Here is a 14,819-nt window from a genome sequence, read left to right on the forward strand (position 1 = left end):
AAAAAACACATGAAAGGATGCTCAACATCACTAATCATTAGAGAAATGCAAATCAAAACTACAATGACATATCACCTCACACTAGTCAGAATGGCCATCATCAAAAAATCTACACACAGTAAATGCTAGATAGGGTGTGGAGAAAAGGGAACCCTCTTGCACTGTTGGTGGGAATGTATATTGATATAGCCACTAGGGAGAACAGTATGTAGGTTCCTTAAAAAACTAAAAATAGAACTACCATACGACCCAGCAATCCCACTACTGGGCATATACGCTGAGAAAACCATCATTCAAAAAGAGTCATGTACCAAAATGTTCACTGCAGCTCTATTTACAATAGCCAGGACATGGCAGCAACCTAAGTGTCCATCAACAGATGAATGGATAAAGAAGATGTGGCACATATATACAATGGAATATTACTCAGCCATAAAAAGAAATGAAATTGAGTTATTTGTAGTGAGGTGGATGGACCTAGAGTCTGTCATACGGAGTGAAGTCAGTCAGAAAGAGAAAAACAAATACCGTATGTTAACATATATATGGAGTCTAAAAAAAAAGTGGTTCTGAAGAACCTAGGGACAGGACAGGAATAAAGATGCAGACATAGAGAATGGACTTGAGGACACAGGGAGGGGGAAGGGTAAGCTGGGACGAAGTGAGAGAGTGGCACTGACATATATACACCACCAAATGTAAAATAGCTAGTGGGAAGCAGCCGTATAGCACAGGGAGATCAGCTCGGTGCTTTGTGACCACCTAGAGGGGTGGGATAGGGAGGGTGGGAGGGAGATGCAAGAGGGAGGGGATATGGGGATGTATGTATACATATAGCTAATTCACTTTGTTATACAGCAGAAACTAACACATCATTGTAAAGCAATTATGTTCCAACAAAGATGTTAAAAATTTTTTTTTTAAATTAAGTGGGTTTCTTGCAGACAAAAAAAAAAAAAAGATAAAGGGAGTCAGGAGAGCAATAAGAACCTAAAAAGAAAGTAAATATCATCAATCTGAGAGCAACAGAATAGAAACTTTTATAACAAAGGAGAGAACAAGCTCATGTCAAGGCTTTTTACAAAGGAAAAGACTGGACGACAAGTGAGGAGGTAAGGATGTGCTGAAAATGGGTTTAGGAAACTGAGGTTTAGAGGAGGAGGCAAGAGTCAGCGTTGCTGGAGCAAAGAAAACTTGACTGATACCTATAATTAGATCTAAAAGTGGCCCAACAACATAAAGAACTGAAAGCAAGGCTGTCTAATGATACATAGGAAGAGATGATCGCCCAATATTTGTAATGTTCTTTAACATTTTAAAATGTCTCACACCCTTTATTTCATTTGGCCCTGACATGATCCCATACATAAGAGGGTGAGTATTTTTATCCAGTTCTGCAGATGAAGAAAAAAAGGTACAGAGAGGCTAGCTTACAGGCCACAGGCATGATGGGTCAAGATGGTACTGTATCAGCCAGTGAGAGGAGCTGGAGGGCTTTGTACGGTTCAGAAGACTTTCATTCTTTTTCCTCAACTTTCTGTTAGAGGCTAAAACACAGTGGTGATAAATACTTCCCTTGCTGTTCCTCAGTTTCTGTTCCTATGCTGCTTTTGTTCCTCTTAGATTCATTCTCTAGTCATTTCTTCTCGATCACTACTTAAAGCTGTGGAAAAAAGTACAAACTACACACTGAGAATTTAATCAGAAATGGACATGAATCTCTCCATGCTGTTTGAGATTGAAGATGAATGAGCTAAACTTCACCAACAGATGCAGATTTCATAAACAGAGAGTTTTCTTTGCACTTAAAAAACAGACCCCAGTCTCTACAGCTACACTTAAGCATCACAGAGAGTAGACCGTAAACTCAAGCTGGTCTTCTAAGTAGCTTTATAAGAGAGAGATTTTTCTTTTTTCTTTTGATGTGAACCATTTTTAAAGTCTTTATTGAATTTGTTACCATATTGCTTCTGTTTTATGTTTTGGTTTTTTGGCCCTGAGGCATGTGTGATCTTAGCTCCCTGACCATAGATCGAACCCACACCCCCTGCATTGGAAGGCAAAATCTCAACCACTGGACCATCAGGGAAGGTCCTCCAAGTAGCTTTATAAACTATAAGAATCCATAAAAATGTTCACTTATTGCTCTGACCACCTCCTCCTTCGTTGTCCCCCAGGGGTTGTCTTCTCCTTTCCTATAGCCAACCTGTCGTGAGAACACAAGCACACGAGGGTGAGTGATGCAGGCACTGCCAAAGGATGAGGACGGTCTGCAGAGCAAAGAATGGCGGAAAGTAAGACTGATTTAGTGAGTGCTAACAGACTGGCCGTAGCCAAGGAAAAGCTGGATTACATGAGCCTAGCTAACTGGAAGACATGATTAAATAAATTTTTAAAAAATAAATGATTTTAAGAATAAAGAGGCAAAATCCAATAAAACGAGCTGATACAGTAACTTCTGAGGTCATTATACACACATCCTCATCTTTATATGCAATGTTAGTTTTAACTTTTTAAAAGTATGAGCAGTTCACCTTGCTATCTGAGCTGACAATTAAGGTCTAAGAGCAGTGAACACAAATGCTTGGCACCCCTGAATGGAATTTAGGGCTATAATCAAGTACAATTCAGACAAGTTAATCAGACATGTATGTGTATACTGGCTATGGTGCCACATGATAATTCGGTATAAACAGTAAATTGTTACGTAAATGCCTGTTACTATGGCTACTAAACAAAATAGTTTTCTATATTTTTAAACTTCTCTATGTTGTCAGCTTCAACACTGGCAGTTTTTTCCTAATGCCACCTACAGATTGATCCTCACTGCCTGTAAATAGGAAAGTCCTCCCTCTGACTCCCCAGCATGTAAACCCCTTCCCTGACTTGACTACGCTCTTTCCTACACTTCTCGTGACCATGTGGAGTCCTCAGGCTCCCTGCTCTCCTCTCACTGTGCATTCACTGTGGAGTGCTGGCGGCCACTGAGCCACAGGCAGGGCAGGCTACCACCAGCCAGGTGGGAGAGCCAGAGCAGGAGGGTGGAGGCAGCACAGCAGGAAGGCTCCTCAGTCAGGCACTGGGAATACTTAGAGGAGGAAGGTCGACCCAGAGACCTTCAAGACAGAGCAGGCTGCAGGTCTCTGGTAGTGAGGCACTAGTCACTGATTGGCTCTCCAGATGTGGGGAGCCCAGCAGACCACCGGGGAACTACCGTGTCCTGCAATCTGCAGTTTCTCCTGTTTGCCTGCCCGAAGTGGTCCATGAAACCTCATGTCTCTCTCACACAAATTGTTACCATGTTAGACATACCCTGTTTGGCATTTATGTGATTAACATGTTATCTCCAAATCAGACTTCATTCATCCTTGCTAAATTCTATCTTTTGGGTTTAGATTCATCATTCTAGTCCACTCAGATAATTAACCACTTGATTCATAAAATAGCCATCTCTCAAAGCTTGGGGTAAGAAAATGCCAATGTCCTGAAAGAACTTATTACTTATTTGGGTGGATATAGCTTGGAAGTCAGCTGATGGTATGTTAGCATACGTCCAGGGGAGATAGGGTAGAAACAGCACAATGCAGGAGTCAGAGGACATGTCTCCTGACATGGACAAACTCTGTGACTTCACGTACATACTTGTAGGACTTCAGTTTCCTCATATGTACAATAGAGGAGAAGCAGGTGAGCTCTTACTTCTGGAATGAAAGAGGTTGTTTTTCACTAGAAACATTCTAAGGGGGTCAAAAAGCAAGTTCTAAGATTGGGGCGGGGTGACGAAAAAAGGAATAAAAAAAGAATTCTTTTTCACTTCCCTTAAAATCACTCTACTTACAAATTACTTAACAGCGGTAACAAATGTTCTGAGGTTAGAGGTAGGAGAGAGGATGGGACATGACAGGGCAGGGGTTCAGGGACGTCTCTCAGGACACAATGGAAGCTAGGTCTTAGAGGATGGGTGACGTAGGAGTGGCAGAGTGGAAGCCCATTTTGCACGGGAGAACTATGAGAGCCCAAATGCAGAGGCGAGCCTGTGGGAGGGCAGGTGGGTCAGGCCCATGCAGGGAACAGTAGTTTGGGTTTTATCCTCAAAAGCGGTAGTTTTCAAACTTTCAAATATTATTCCAGAAAGCAGAGGAAGCGTTCCCAGTGGAAGGGTGCATGGGGTCTTGGGAACTCCCACTTGGTGTCTAGTTGTCCACATGCAGCCCTTTTAGCCTACTAAAACCCCTCTGTCTCTTGAAGCACAGCTTTAGACCACTGCTAAATCCTGAGGTATGATATGACTCTTCAGTACATGTGCGTCATAAAAGCAGAACCCAAACAAAACAAAGCACTCCTATAGATGGTAGGAATCCCTGAATATTGCTGAGCTGGGGAATGACATATCAAATATAAACTGATGATTATGCTCAGTAGTAAATGTTCTAGGAGGAGGCTGGAGGTGCAGAATCTGTTACTAAAGATGTTATAGTAGTCTTAGCATTAGGGACTAAGACCTTAAATTAGAAGCAGTTGGATATATTGAAAAGTATCACAGACTTGCTTCCTAGTGGCAAATCCATTTATTTCTGAGAAGAATTACAGTGTTGAGCCGGCCTAATTGTTCCTTGTCTGGCTTCAGGGCAAGGAGTTATGATCAATGAATGAGAACAAAAAAGAGAGATTTGTATTCAACACAAGGGAAATTTTTCTAACAAGGAAGGCTATTTAATGATGGAACAGGCTGCCTGACAAGGTAGTGAGTTTCCTGTCACTGAAGGCATTCAAGCAGATAATGAATTTATGTGTTGGTGATGCCATGGATGGAATTCCTATATTAAATGGGAGGATGGACTAGGAGACCGCTAAGGCTTTTTTTTCAAACTTAAGAGTTCCATAAAGTAGAACCATAGCTAATACATCAGTATCAAATACATTTTTTCAATATGGAAAAAAAGATCTATGTATGCTTACAAACAGAGGGCAAGGAGGCAATAAAGAGGGGGAGATTGGGATTGCTAGAGAAAGGGAGATTATACATCATTTAGTAGTTATATTACCTTTGCAATTTTTCCCATTTCATAAATGTCTGCTTTCTGATCTTCAATATCCATGAAAGCAGTTTCAATTCTGCTTAGAGTCTGTTCATGATTATTGCAGGCATCGGGGAGTCCTTCAGGGAAGTAGAACCGTGGAATGTTTATGGATAATGTTGCATTCACAACATTATTCACATGAGGAACAGGGGAGAGAGGTTGGGGACTACTTGCAAAGGTGGCTGGAGGTGGAAGTGGTGCTCCAGGTTTCTTTTCTGGTTTATTTTGAATCTGGAAAGAAAATATGATTATGAGACACAAATATTCTAAACAGTATATATTACTGGAAAGTCCTCACCAGTAATAGGAAGTTGGGTATAAATACAAGAAACCACAATTAGAAGCAGTACAGATGAAGAGCTCACTCGACTATAGACAGGGGTAAGCATGCTCTGAGGGAATGCTTATCTACACTGAATCAATCAGTACATTACTTATCTGTCAATACTAGAGTCTACATAGATTTGTGCTTAAAAAATCCTAAAGTACATTTTCCCACCAGTGATGAGCGAGACATTTAAGAGCAAAGTCAGTTGACATATTACGGACCTCAAGGTGAATTCTCAGTCTGTTGGACCTGGATTAGTAAATTCTTCTTGAAGACTGTTCTTGGTGTTTCTATGCATTTCTACCTGTCCTTCAGTTGGCAAACAGAATGAGTTCTTTTTTTTTTTTTTTTTTTTGTGGTACGCGGGCCTCTCACTGTTGTGGCCTCTCCTGTTGTGGAGCACAGGCTCTGGACGCACAGGCTCAGCGGCCATGGCTCATGGGGCCAGCCGCTCCGCGGCATGTGGGATCTTCCCAGACCGGGGCACGAACCCGTGTCCCCTGCATCGGCAGGCGGACTCTCAACCACTGCGCCACCAGGGAAGCCCAGAATGAGTTCTTTTTAAATATGTAGATCTAAAATGTATTGTGGGGGCTGTCCTTCTACCTTCTTCCCTAGTTTGACTTTATCTAGGTAGAATCACTGCTAGTCCCTGATGCAAAGAAAGTCTTTGTTAAGAAAATTAAAGCATTTTAGTTTTAGAATGTCTTCTACCAGGCTGACTGACCTGCCACCAGGGGCATGCTATTTTTTCCGATACACAATTCTCTCATTTTTAGTATACTCTAATAGACAAGGATCATGGTCATTAATTTCACCACAGCCAAACTCTCTTTACAGTTTATTAATTCTTTAATAGTTTATATCATTCCTTTTTCCAAAAAGGATTTGATGTGGTGTACCATAAAGAGACATAGAAAGGACAGTATTAAAAAGTTGGGGGCAACAGGGAGACTAAGAGTAATAACCATGATTTAGGGAAAGGGGAGGGAGGTACACTAATATTCAGGTAGAAGTTTATTTTAGCAATGAAGACTAAATTTAGTTCTGAGATTCCTAACAGAAAAAGCAAAAAAGATTCCATGAAGATTTTCAGAGTTTAATTTCTATTCTTAATTTTGACCAAATTATCTATCAAGGCTCATGAGCATTGCATTATTAAATGCTACGTAAGGTATGAAAGATGGACATGACTGTTGACTAGCTAAATTTATTTTAAATTCACTGTGAACACAAAATATTACTCGAGTGTTCTTCTTCCTTAAATTATATCCTAATGCCATTCCTAAAGTCTGAACAATGATTTATCAGTATGAAGTAGATCTGAATATCATATTCCCTTTTGACATGTGGACTTATAACATGATTTTTAAATTCAGGGTAAAAATTTTAGCTACCTTTGAAAAGCATAAGTATTATAGGAAGACAGGCTTCATTCATATAAATATGTGATAAATATAATTTAATCTCCTACTTTTATTAAACACGGCCCATTTCTCATGTTAATATCTGACATTAATACAGAGTGGAATCTGCTCATATATTAATACTATTGGGGATACGAAGGCCAGTTGGTCACACCAAGCCTTTGCTGCAGTATCAGGATGTCACCCATATAAAGCAATAGTCAAGGAAGACATGGCAGAGGGAAGTGATGCCAATGAAATATGAAAAACTTAACAAAAATCAGTGATGGCTTACTAGCTCTGTGACCTCAGGAAAGTTACTTAACCTTTTAGAATTTCAGTAATAAAACAGATTATAACCCCTTCTTCTCGGAAGGCTGTTGTGAGGATTAAAGGAAATTACAGGATGTAACATAGGGAAGAGGCTCAAAACTGTACTGGGCAGAGATAAGTCTTATTTACGAAAATGAGTCACAAGGCCAAAGGATGGGGTTCTCAAAAGATTAAACATAACTTGGCATGTTCCTTCAGATTCAATAATAAATAAAATAATCACTTACACTTGTAAGGCAACTTAAAGTTTACAAACTACTTTTGATTTAACAAACTGATAATCTCTTCTAAGTAAACAATTTTCTCTGCCTTAGTGCTGAATCTGCAATTATTATTACATAGTCCTATGAGTCAATAACAGTAGAAACTGTTCTTAAATTTCTAAAATAAGGCATATAATTCTTCAGGGGCTTTACTTAGGTCACTTGTATTAGTGTCATTTCCTTTCTATTATTCTATGCTGAAAGAGATTTGTGAGACTACAAATATACAGTTACCAAAATCCTTTTTTGTTTCTCAAAAATGTTTCCCATGGTGTGACATCCAGGGTAGTTATGGATAACTTCAGGGCAATTATAACCATAGAATTGAGACCACTGGTGCCACTGGGAATGAAACTCAGTATTCTTGTGAACACACAATACTGGAGAAGGTTTAGAGCAAGCCCTTCAGTGTTAACTCTACACTTTTGCTTTGACAGAAATAAGTGACATTCAGAACAAACCTGGCTATTTGTCAAAGTTTTAATTTGAAAGGGGAAATATTCAATTATATAATAGTCTACTTTGCTTTCCTCAGTGTACTTAACACAGAGCAGTTCACTAATAGGGAAGTATTTACTAATTCACTGTTTAAGTCCATATTTAATAAAACTGATGTTAATACTTAAAGGGAAGATAAAAAGAATGCATTTACTTTGAACTTTTCAGGTGTATTGATGTACTTTCCACTGGGTTCAATAGGAGACATATAAGTCTTAAAGTAGTTTAATAAAACTGACGCTTTACAACATTATAGGATAAAACAGTAATATAAAGTTCATCAGATTTACCAAGTTTAGCATCTGCCCACTTTAAATAAAACTATTTCATTTAAATAGTTTAATGCTGAATTAAAACAGAATTAAACATTAAATTAAAATGTTTAATTATAATTTAAAATTAAATTAAATTTAATTTTAATTAAAATTAAAACAGAATTAGCTGTGTAAAAGTATCTGAATTTTCCATTACAGTCTTTCCCTACACAGTATCATTTAGATATTCATTCTGAACAGTACCCTTATGTTACTGTAGCATTTCCATATTTGACCATTTTTGACCTATTTTTAAAAACGCAATTTCATATCACTCACTCAAATAATTTGAAATTACTCTAGGTCAGAATAACTACAAAACTATGGTTTCTTGCTGGATTCTGGATGTCCATCATTGATATGGCCCTTGATCTGTATTGTATTCAGTGCTAGGTAACTTGTTTGATGAGACACTGGCTCTACAGTTGTAAGCAAATAAGCACGATCTCTGCAAGCAGCCACTGCACGCAGAAATGACTCAACCTCACAGCTGAGGGAAGACATTCTTTCACAACCCAGGAGTAACTGCCATCCTTCCCTCCCTACACACAGTATATCACACACACACAACTGCCTATATGTGTAAAAACAGTTCTTTCAAAAAAAAAAAAAAAGACTATCAGGATCAATATTCTTTTTTAAAAAAGATTCATTACAGATATATGTATGTTAATACAAATTCAGTCTACTGAATCAAAGTGCAAACAAGGATTTTAACATGGAAATTCTAACTTCTCAAAGATATTTCTATGAAAAATTCTAAATTGCAAAATATTTGTTAAGTTGTATTTAATTGTCTCTAAAACTGGATTCCCTCTCTACAAGAGAAAAATGTGAGTACTGTACTTCAGGTCCAGAAGGTCTATTTTTAAACCTGTTGGAATCTCTCTACAAATAGCTTTCTGGAAATAGCTGAATAGAGGACACAGCTTAATTCCTTGATCTAATATCAAGTGAGCTGTAAAATTATTTGTAAGTTAGTTCACTGGGTGGTTTTATTAGTAATAAAAATATTTTAAAAGAAACACCCAAGTTTCAAACCTGTGTCTGCTGAAATGACTTCAGCCGCTTCTTAAACCGTGACGGGAGAACAAAATCACAGCCCCTTGCCAGGAAAGCTAACTCTCCCCTTAAATCCGGGTCCCTTCGTAGAGATGTTTCCTTGATCATCATCTTTGAAAAGTGGATGTTTACTTATCAAACTGTCCAGCACACTTCTGAAGATAGTCAGACTTAATAAGCTGTCAATCTCGTCAGGTAGAAAGGTATTTTTTTTTCTTCTTATCTCCCAAAGAAATTAAGTTCAAGCATTGTGCTCTCCCAGCCTCCAGGGACCACAATCCATGCTTGTACTGACATGCAGCTGGTTCCCAAATACAGCCTGTGGCTCCCAAGACCTGCTCATAATTTTCAAGTAAGAAACACGGGCTGCAATGGGCCTGTTGCTCCTCGTAGGTAGCTTTATGTCAAACTGACCTGCCCATGTGGAGAATACAGAGCCTTCTGGGAAAGGAAGCACCCACTACTCTGAGCACCAAAGTTAGAAACATTACAGCTGGACCTAAAAATAGTGACTTCTCAGATAATGCTAACTTCTTAAACTCAGAGTACATGAGGTGTCAATCCACATAAAACAGTTTCTCCTCCAGCTAGGAGAGAACATGTAGAGCATTTCTGATTTTGCTATTTAATATTTTATGAAAAAAAGAACATGCTGCACTTCAAATTTGAAACTATCATTTTAAGAATAATTTAAAAAAATTTCTTATTTGAAGGGAAGTAAATGTCTAAAACCTTCTAGATATAACTAGTCAAAATATGGAGAAAAACACTATCATCCTCAAACAGGAATATACAAAGAGATTTGTTAGTCTCAGATTTTAAAATCAAATCTTTTTTTTTTTTTTTTTTTTGGTTAGTTTGCAGAAGACTATCTAGTGATCAAGCATACTTTTTTGAAGTGCTTCTGAATCTGGATACATCTGAAAATTTATTGTCAAAGCATTGGTTAAGAAAGTGGAATGATGGAATGCCAAAAGAAAGCAGATTTAGATACACAGAAGTGAATGAAATTTGGTTATAATAAAGGTACAAAAGATGATCAAATAACAATGACATAATACATCTTGAATTTGTAAGACTTGTTTCTCTTAAGCTTTCAAGAAATCTCAGATTTAAAAGAATTCTATTATTTTATCGTATATTGAATAGCTGCCTCATAGTTATTTACAAGCGAATCTTCAAGTATTATCTCATGTTTAATATTTAGAATTCAATATTTATTTTCAGTCATCCATATTATTCAATCCATACTGATTTTCTACTTCTAGAAAATATAAACCAAATATTACCAAATAAACCCCAAAACCAAAACCAGCTTACGATTCTCTTCTGCAGAACCTTTGTCTAATTTACTGGGAATTAAATTCTTTGGTTTTCCATTGTTTCCTACAACTTAAGTTTTTTTCTTGATTTTAAGACATCCTGGTAACACTTTATAACATGTATATTGGGCTTATATGCCTAAACCTGTAGTTTTCAAATTTCTTTTTAAGCCGTAGAATTCTCCACTCATACAAAATCTTACCTGAAAGCTCTCAATATATACTATGATTGAAAGAGGATTACATTGAAACCACTGGTCTAATGCTTCAACCTGGGCCTTTCCTTTGTCTCCCCAATTTTCTCTCACTCAGGTTAACTCTTTGAGCTAGGTGGCTTTCCCTACACTCTTGCCTATAACGCTCTAATTCCTCCTTCATTATTTACCTCCAAATTAAAACATTAAAAAAGTTTGTTATGAATGCAACTGGGTTTTGAGACTTGTGATTTAATGCTTTTTCAATTTAGCCACACCTTAGTTGTATTTCTCCCCTTCCTACAACAACCCGTGGCTTCAGGGGTGTGACTTTTCATCCCCTTCCTGAGAATACTCCTTCTCCTCAAATTATACACACTTTAACCATCCTTCGAAATTCAACTCAAATTTTACCTATTTCATGAAGGATTATCTATTTAAGCCCCCTTATTGCAATTCTCTTAATAAAATATTGTAGAATCTTTCTTGAATGACTTCCACTTAACTTATTCTCTGGACGAACCAATGCTCTCCATTTTAACTAAAAGAGAACCACCAATGCCCAGGACACACTGGTTCATGGCTAATAATTTAGTTTCTGTTATGCTCTCATGTTTCTTATCTCAGTAGTTGAGTTCTATGCTTACTAAGAGTTGGTTGTATCTGTCCCCATCTGTTTATACTGATTGTACTTTTTACAGTAATAATTCAATTACATAAACTAATGAAATATGAATGTGGAAAAAAAAGTTGATATTTCTAAAACTGGGGAGAAAAACCCTAAGTTGAATATTTTATAAAGATTCAGTAAAGGCAAAAAACTACTAAATTTTTTCTGCTGTAAAATTAGTTATTGGTGAGATAAAGGAGAAAAATCATTAAAATCTAGAAGGTAACTACATTCAAATTGCTTCACTACTGACTTAAGTTCCTGGAAATCAGTTAACAAATATACTGAGTGTGATTTACTAAAAAAAGATGGCATGAAACTTCAATTTCCAATTATGACACTCATTTCCAAAGAAAAGCCTTGGCTCTATATTAAAAGATCTGAATAATTAATGTTCCAAGTTAAAATAAAATGTTTAACATACACATTTTACAGAATACATGGATAGAGTTTACAATTCCCTACTGAGTAACTATCCATTCCAATCATGTTCAGGTAAAAGGGCTTCTACTGCAATATTTTATAATCTGGCAATATTTTCCAATAGTGTCTAAACTTTTCAGGATAAGGCCAATTGTTAAGTCATTCAATCACTCAACAAATATATTTCTGACACTTATTATGTGCAGTTACCTTGCTGGGTGCTGAGGATATGAAGAAGATAAGAAGTGATCCCTTTTTTTCTTCATTGCACCTAGCACAATGTTGGTTTGGAGCAAAGGACAGCAAATACTTTCATTTACTTCTTATAAATCTCTGGAGTTTCAGAGTCAGAACAGTGGTTAAGAGGCTGTCCTGCTACCCCTCTTAAGCAGGAAGAAAACATTTCTCCATATCTTTTGATGGTGAAATAAGCTCTAAGTTTTTATTTATCCAATGGCTTTCCAAAAAATTCACAGGGAGAAAGGCCAGGTCCCCTAAAGGGGGTTAGGAAAGAACTGGTCTGTGGCAATGAGTTATTGATGGAGAAAGACTATTATGAAGTTTGTTTATTTGCTTTTTACATATTTACTTGTGTCTGTATGGAAGTATACCTGCTTGGTTCAAGAAAGAGTCTGAGAATGTGATTTAGTTTCAAGAAGTATATGATAACTGAAACATAGCAGCAAAGAACATGGTTTTTAGAGTAACCTCTTCTTTACTGGAAAAAGATCAAACAAGGAATTTCACTATTTATGCAAACATGGCCTATGATCTACTCTCTTCTCTCTTCACTTTAGTCACAGAGAAAGTGGTACAACCCTTGCGGCTGGGGGCTGGAAGGGAAAAGCTGTTTCTAGGTGAGAGGTTTTCCAGGGAGGAAATAAACAGAATGAGGAAGAATAGAAAACTATAAACATATAGTTTATAAATTCAATTTGCAAAGATGGAAAGTTTGTCAGTTATAATGGAAAGAGTCGATTGTAAGGGTCTTCCCAATGTCCTTCTGGAATAAACCATGCAATACTCTCTCCTGCCCTCTGCAGCATACATGAAGTCCATCCTAACAAGACAGCTAGCCAATAGTAGGTGTTTCCTGCACAGCAACCTGCATCTCTTTTTGGCCTGCAGATCATTCATGCACATACACTGCCTGCAGACAGAGGATGTCCTGTCTGCACCATGGGCCCAACCTGGTCTTCAGGGCAACTGTGTTAAGACAGCTTGACTAGAGGATGGAAAAGACTGGTGCTCTCTTGCTGTGGGAATGACTGGGATATATCAGTTGCTACCTTAAGATCCAGCTGCCTTGACTGGGGTTCCTTTCCTGTGTTACCATTCCGTATATGTTCCCCCAGAGCAAACATGCTTGAGCAAGGAGGATAACCTTTCTCAAAGAGAACCAGCTCAGCAGTGGATTCCTGGGTTACAGGGTTTTACAGGTTCCCTGGCAGGGGTACATACAAGAGAGACTGGCCTCTGTGAAATGACTAAAAACTATAGAACTGTTTTAAGGATAGCCTCCAATGTATCAAGCAAGAAAAGATATTCCCTTATCATGTCCTGAAATGACCTACAGAACTGAGGCGTGAGTCCAGAAAGAGCCTGTACCCTAAAGGAAGGTGACAGTGGGAAGGAGATAGAAGGATAAAATTGTTTGTGACATCCAACATATTGTTTTTGTAGAATTCAGTCTTTAAAGTTTAGTTTGGAACTCAGAATGGATTTTCGAGAGCTTTCCAAATCCTCTCATAACTCCCTGCCCTTCCCCCTCTGAAAATGAAGACAGTGGTGATATACGATATTAATTCACTCTCTTCGGAAAGCATCAGCTCTATGGGATGTTTTAAGGAAAAAAATGGGTTGATTACACAGGACAGAGAAAATTTTGAACATTTGCTGAAGACATGAATCACTTATTTTGACTTGTATAAAACTGCTAAACAGTTAATGTTGTATCGATATGTGCAGTGTGTTGTCCTAAAATAAGTCTAGCCTTTATTTTATAAATGAACATGTACAGTCACACCAGCCTCAGGTGACAATGACTTTGGAGACTGAGATAATAGCACTGATCAAGACCACAGAGTTAAGAAGACCTGTTGGGATAAACAAGGCAGCAAAACTGCAAACATCTGAGTGAGTGACAGAAACACGTAGCATAGCAAGCCTGGGAAATCAGCTCAGCTGTGAGGACCCGTGTTGAGGTGAGAAGAATCAGGTCCAGAAACACATGAGAGTCACTCTGAAGTGACATCAAAAGATTTTGCTCATAACATGCTACAGGGAAAACAAGGTTACGTATGAGAGAGGAAGTTCTGCTACATCAAGAGGGTACTTCTGACTTTAAAAAGGAAGCTGAGACACTATCAAACTCTTAGAGGAAAACATAGGCAGAACACTCTATGACATAAATCACAGCAAGATCCTTTTTGACCCATCTCCTAGAGAAATGGAAATAAAAACAAAAATAAACAAATGGGACCTAATGAAACTTAAAAGCTTTTGCACAGCAAAGGATACCATAAACAAGACCAAAAGACAACCCTCAGAATGGGAGAAAATATTTGCAAACGAAGCAACTGACAAAGGACTAATATCCAAAATTTATAAGCAACTCTTGCAGCTCAATAACAAAAAAACAAACAACCCAATCCAAAAATGGGCAGAAGAACTAAATAGACATTTCTCCAAAGAAGATATACAGATCGCCAACAAACACATGAAAGAATGCTCAACATCATTAATCATTAGAGAAATGCAAATCAAAACGACAATGAGATATCATCTCACACCGGTCAGATTGGCCATCATCAAAAACTCTAGAAACAATAAATGCTGGAGAGGGTGTGGAGAAAAGGGAACCCTCTTGCACTGCTGGTGGGAATAATGTAAATTGATACAGCCACTATGGAGAACAGTATGGAG

At 37.9% G+C, this 14,819-nt stretch overlaps 1 protein-coding gene across 2 annotated transcripts in view; it reads right to left on the bottom strand.

The window, feature by feature from the left end:
• PPP2R3A (protein phosphatase 2 regulatory subunit B''alpha) overlaps positions 1-14,819 on the bottom strand; it is a 226,699-nt gene that overhangs the window by 124,272 nt on the left and 87,608 nt on the right. Inside the window, exons 1-2 of one of the 2 annotated variants that reach the window (XM_028489482.2) lie at positions 9,265-9,920; positions 5,046-5,312 (exon numbers count right to left, since the gene is read on the bottom strand). In XM_028489482.2, coding sequence (XP_028345283.1) covers positions 5,046-5,312; positions 9,265-9,396 — 399 coding nt within the window. In that variant the 5' untranslated portion in view covers positions 9,397-9,920. Of the gene's footprint in view, positions 1-5,045; positions 5,313-9,264; positions 9,921-14,819 lie in introns of those variants that run through there. The other variant, XM_024131901.3, reaches the window with a different exon arrangement.

The sequence above is a fragment of the Physeter macrocephalus genome, chromosome 1, assembly GCF_002837175.3.
Source record: "Physeter macrocephalus isolate SW-GA chromosome 1, ASM283717v5, whole genome shotgun sequence".
Classification (NCBI taxonomy): domain Eukaryota; kingdom Metazoa; phylum Chordata; class Mammalia; order Artiodactyla; family Physeteridae; genus Physeter; species Physeter macrocephalus.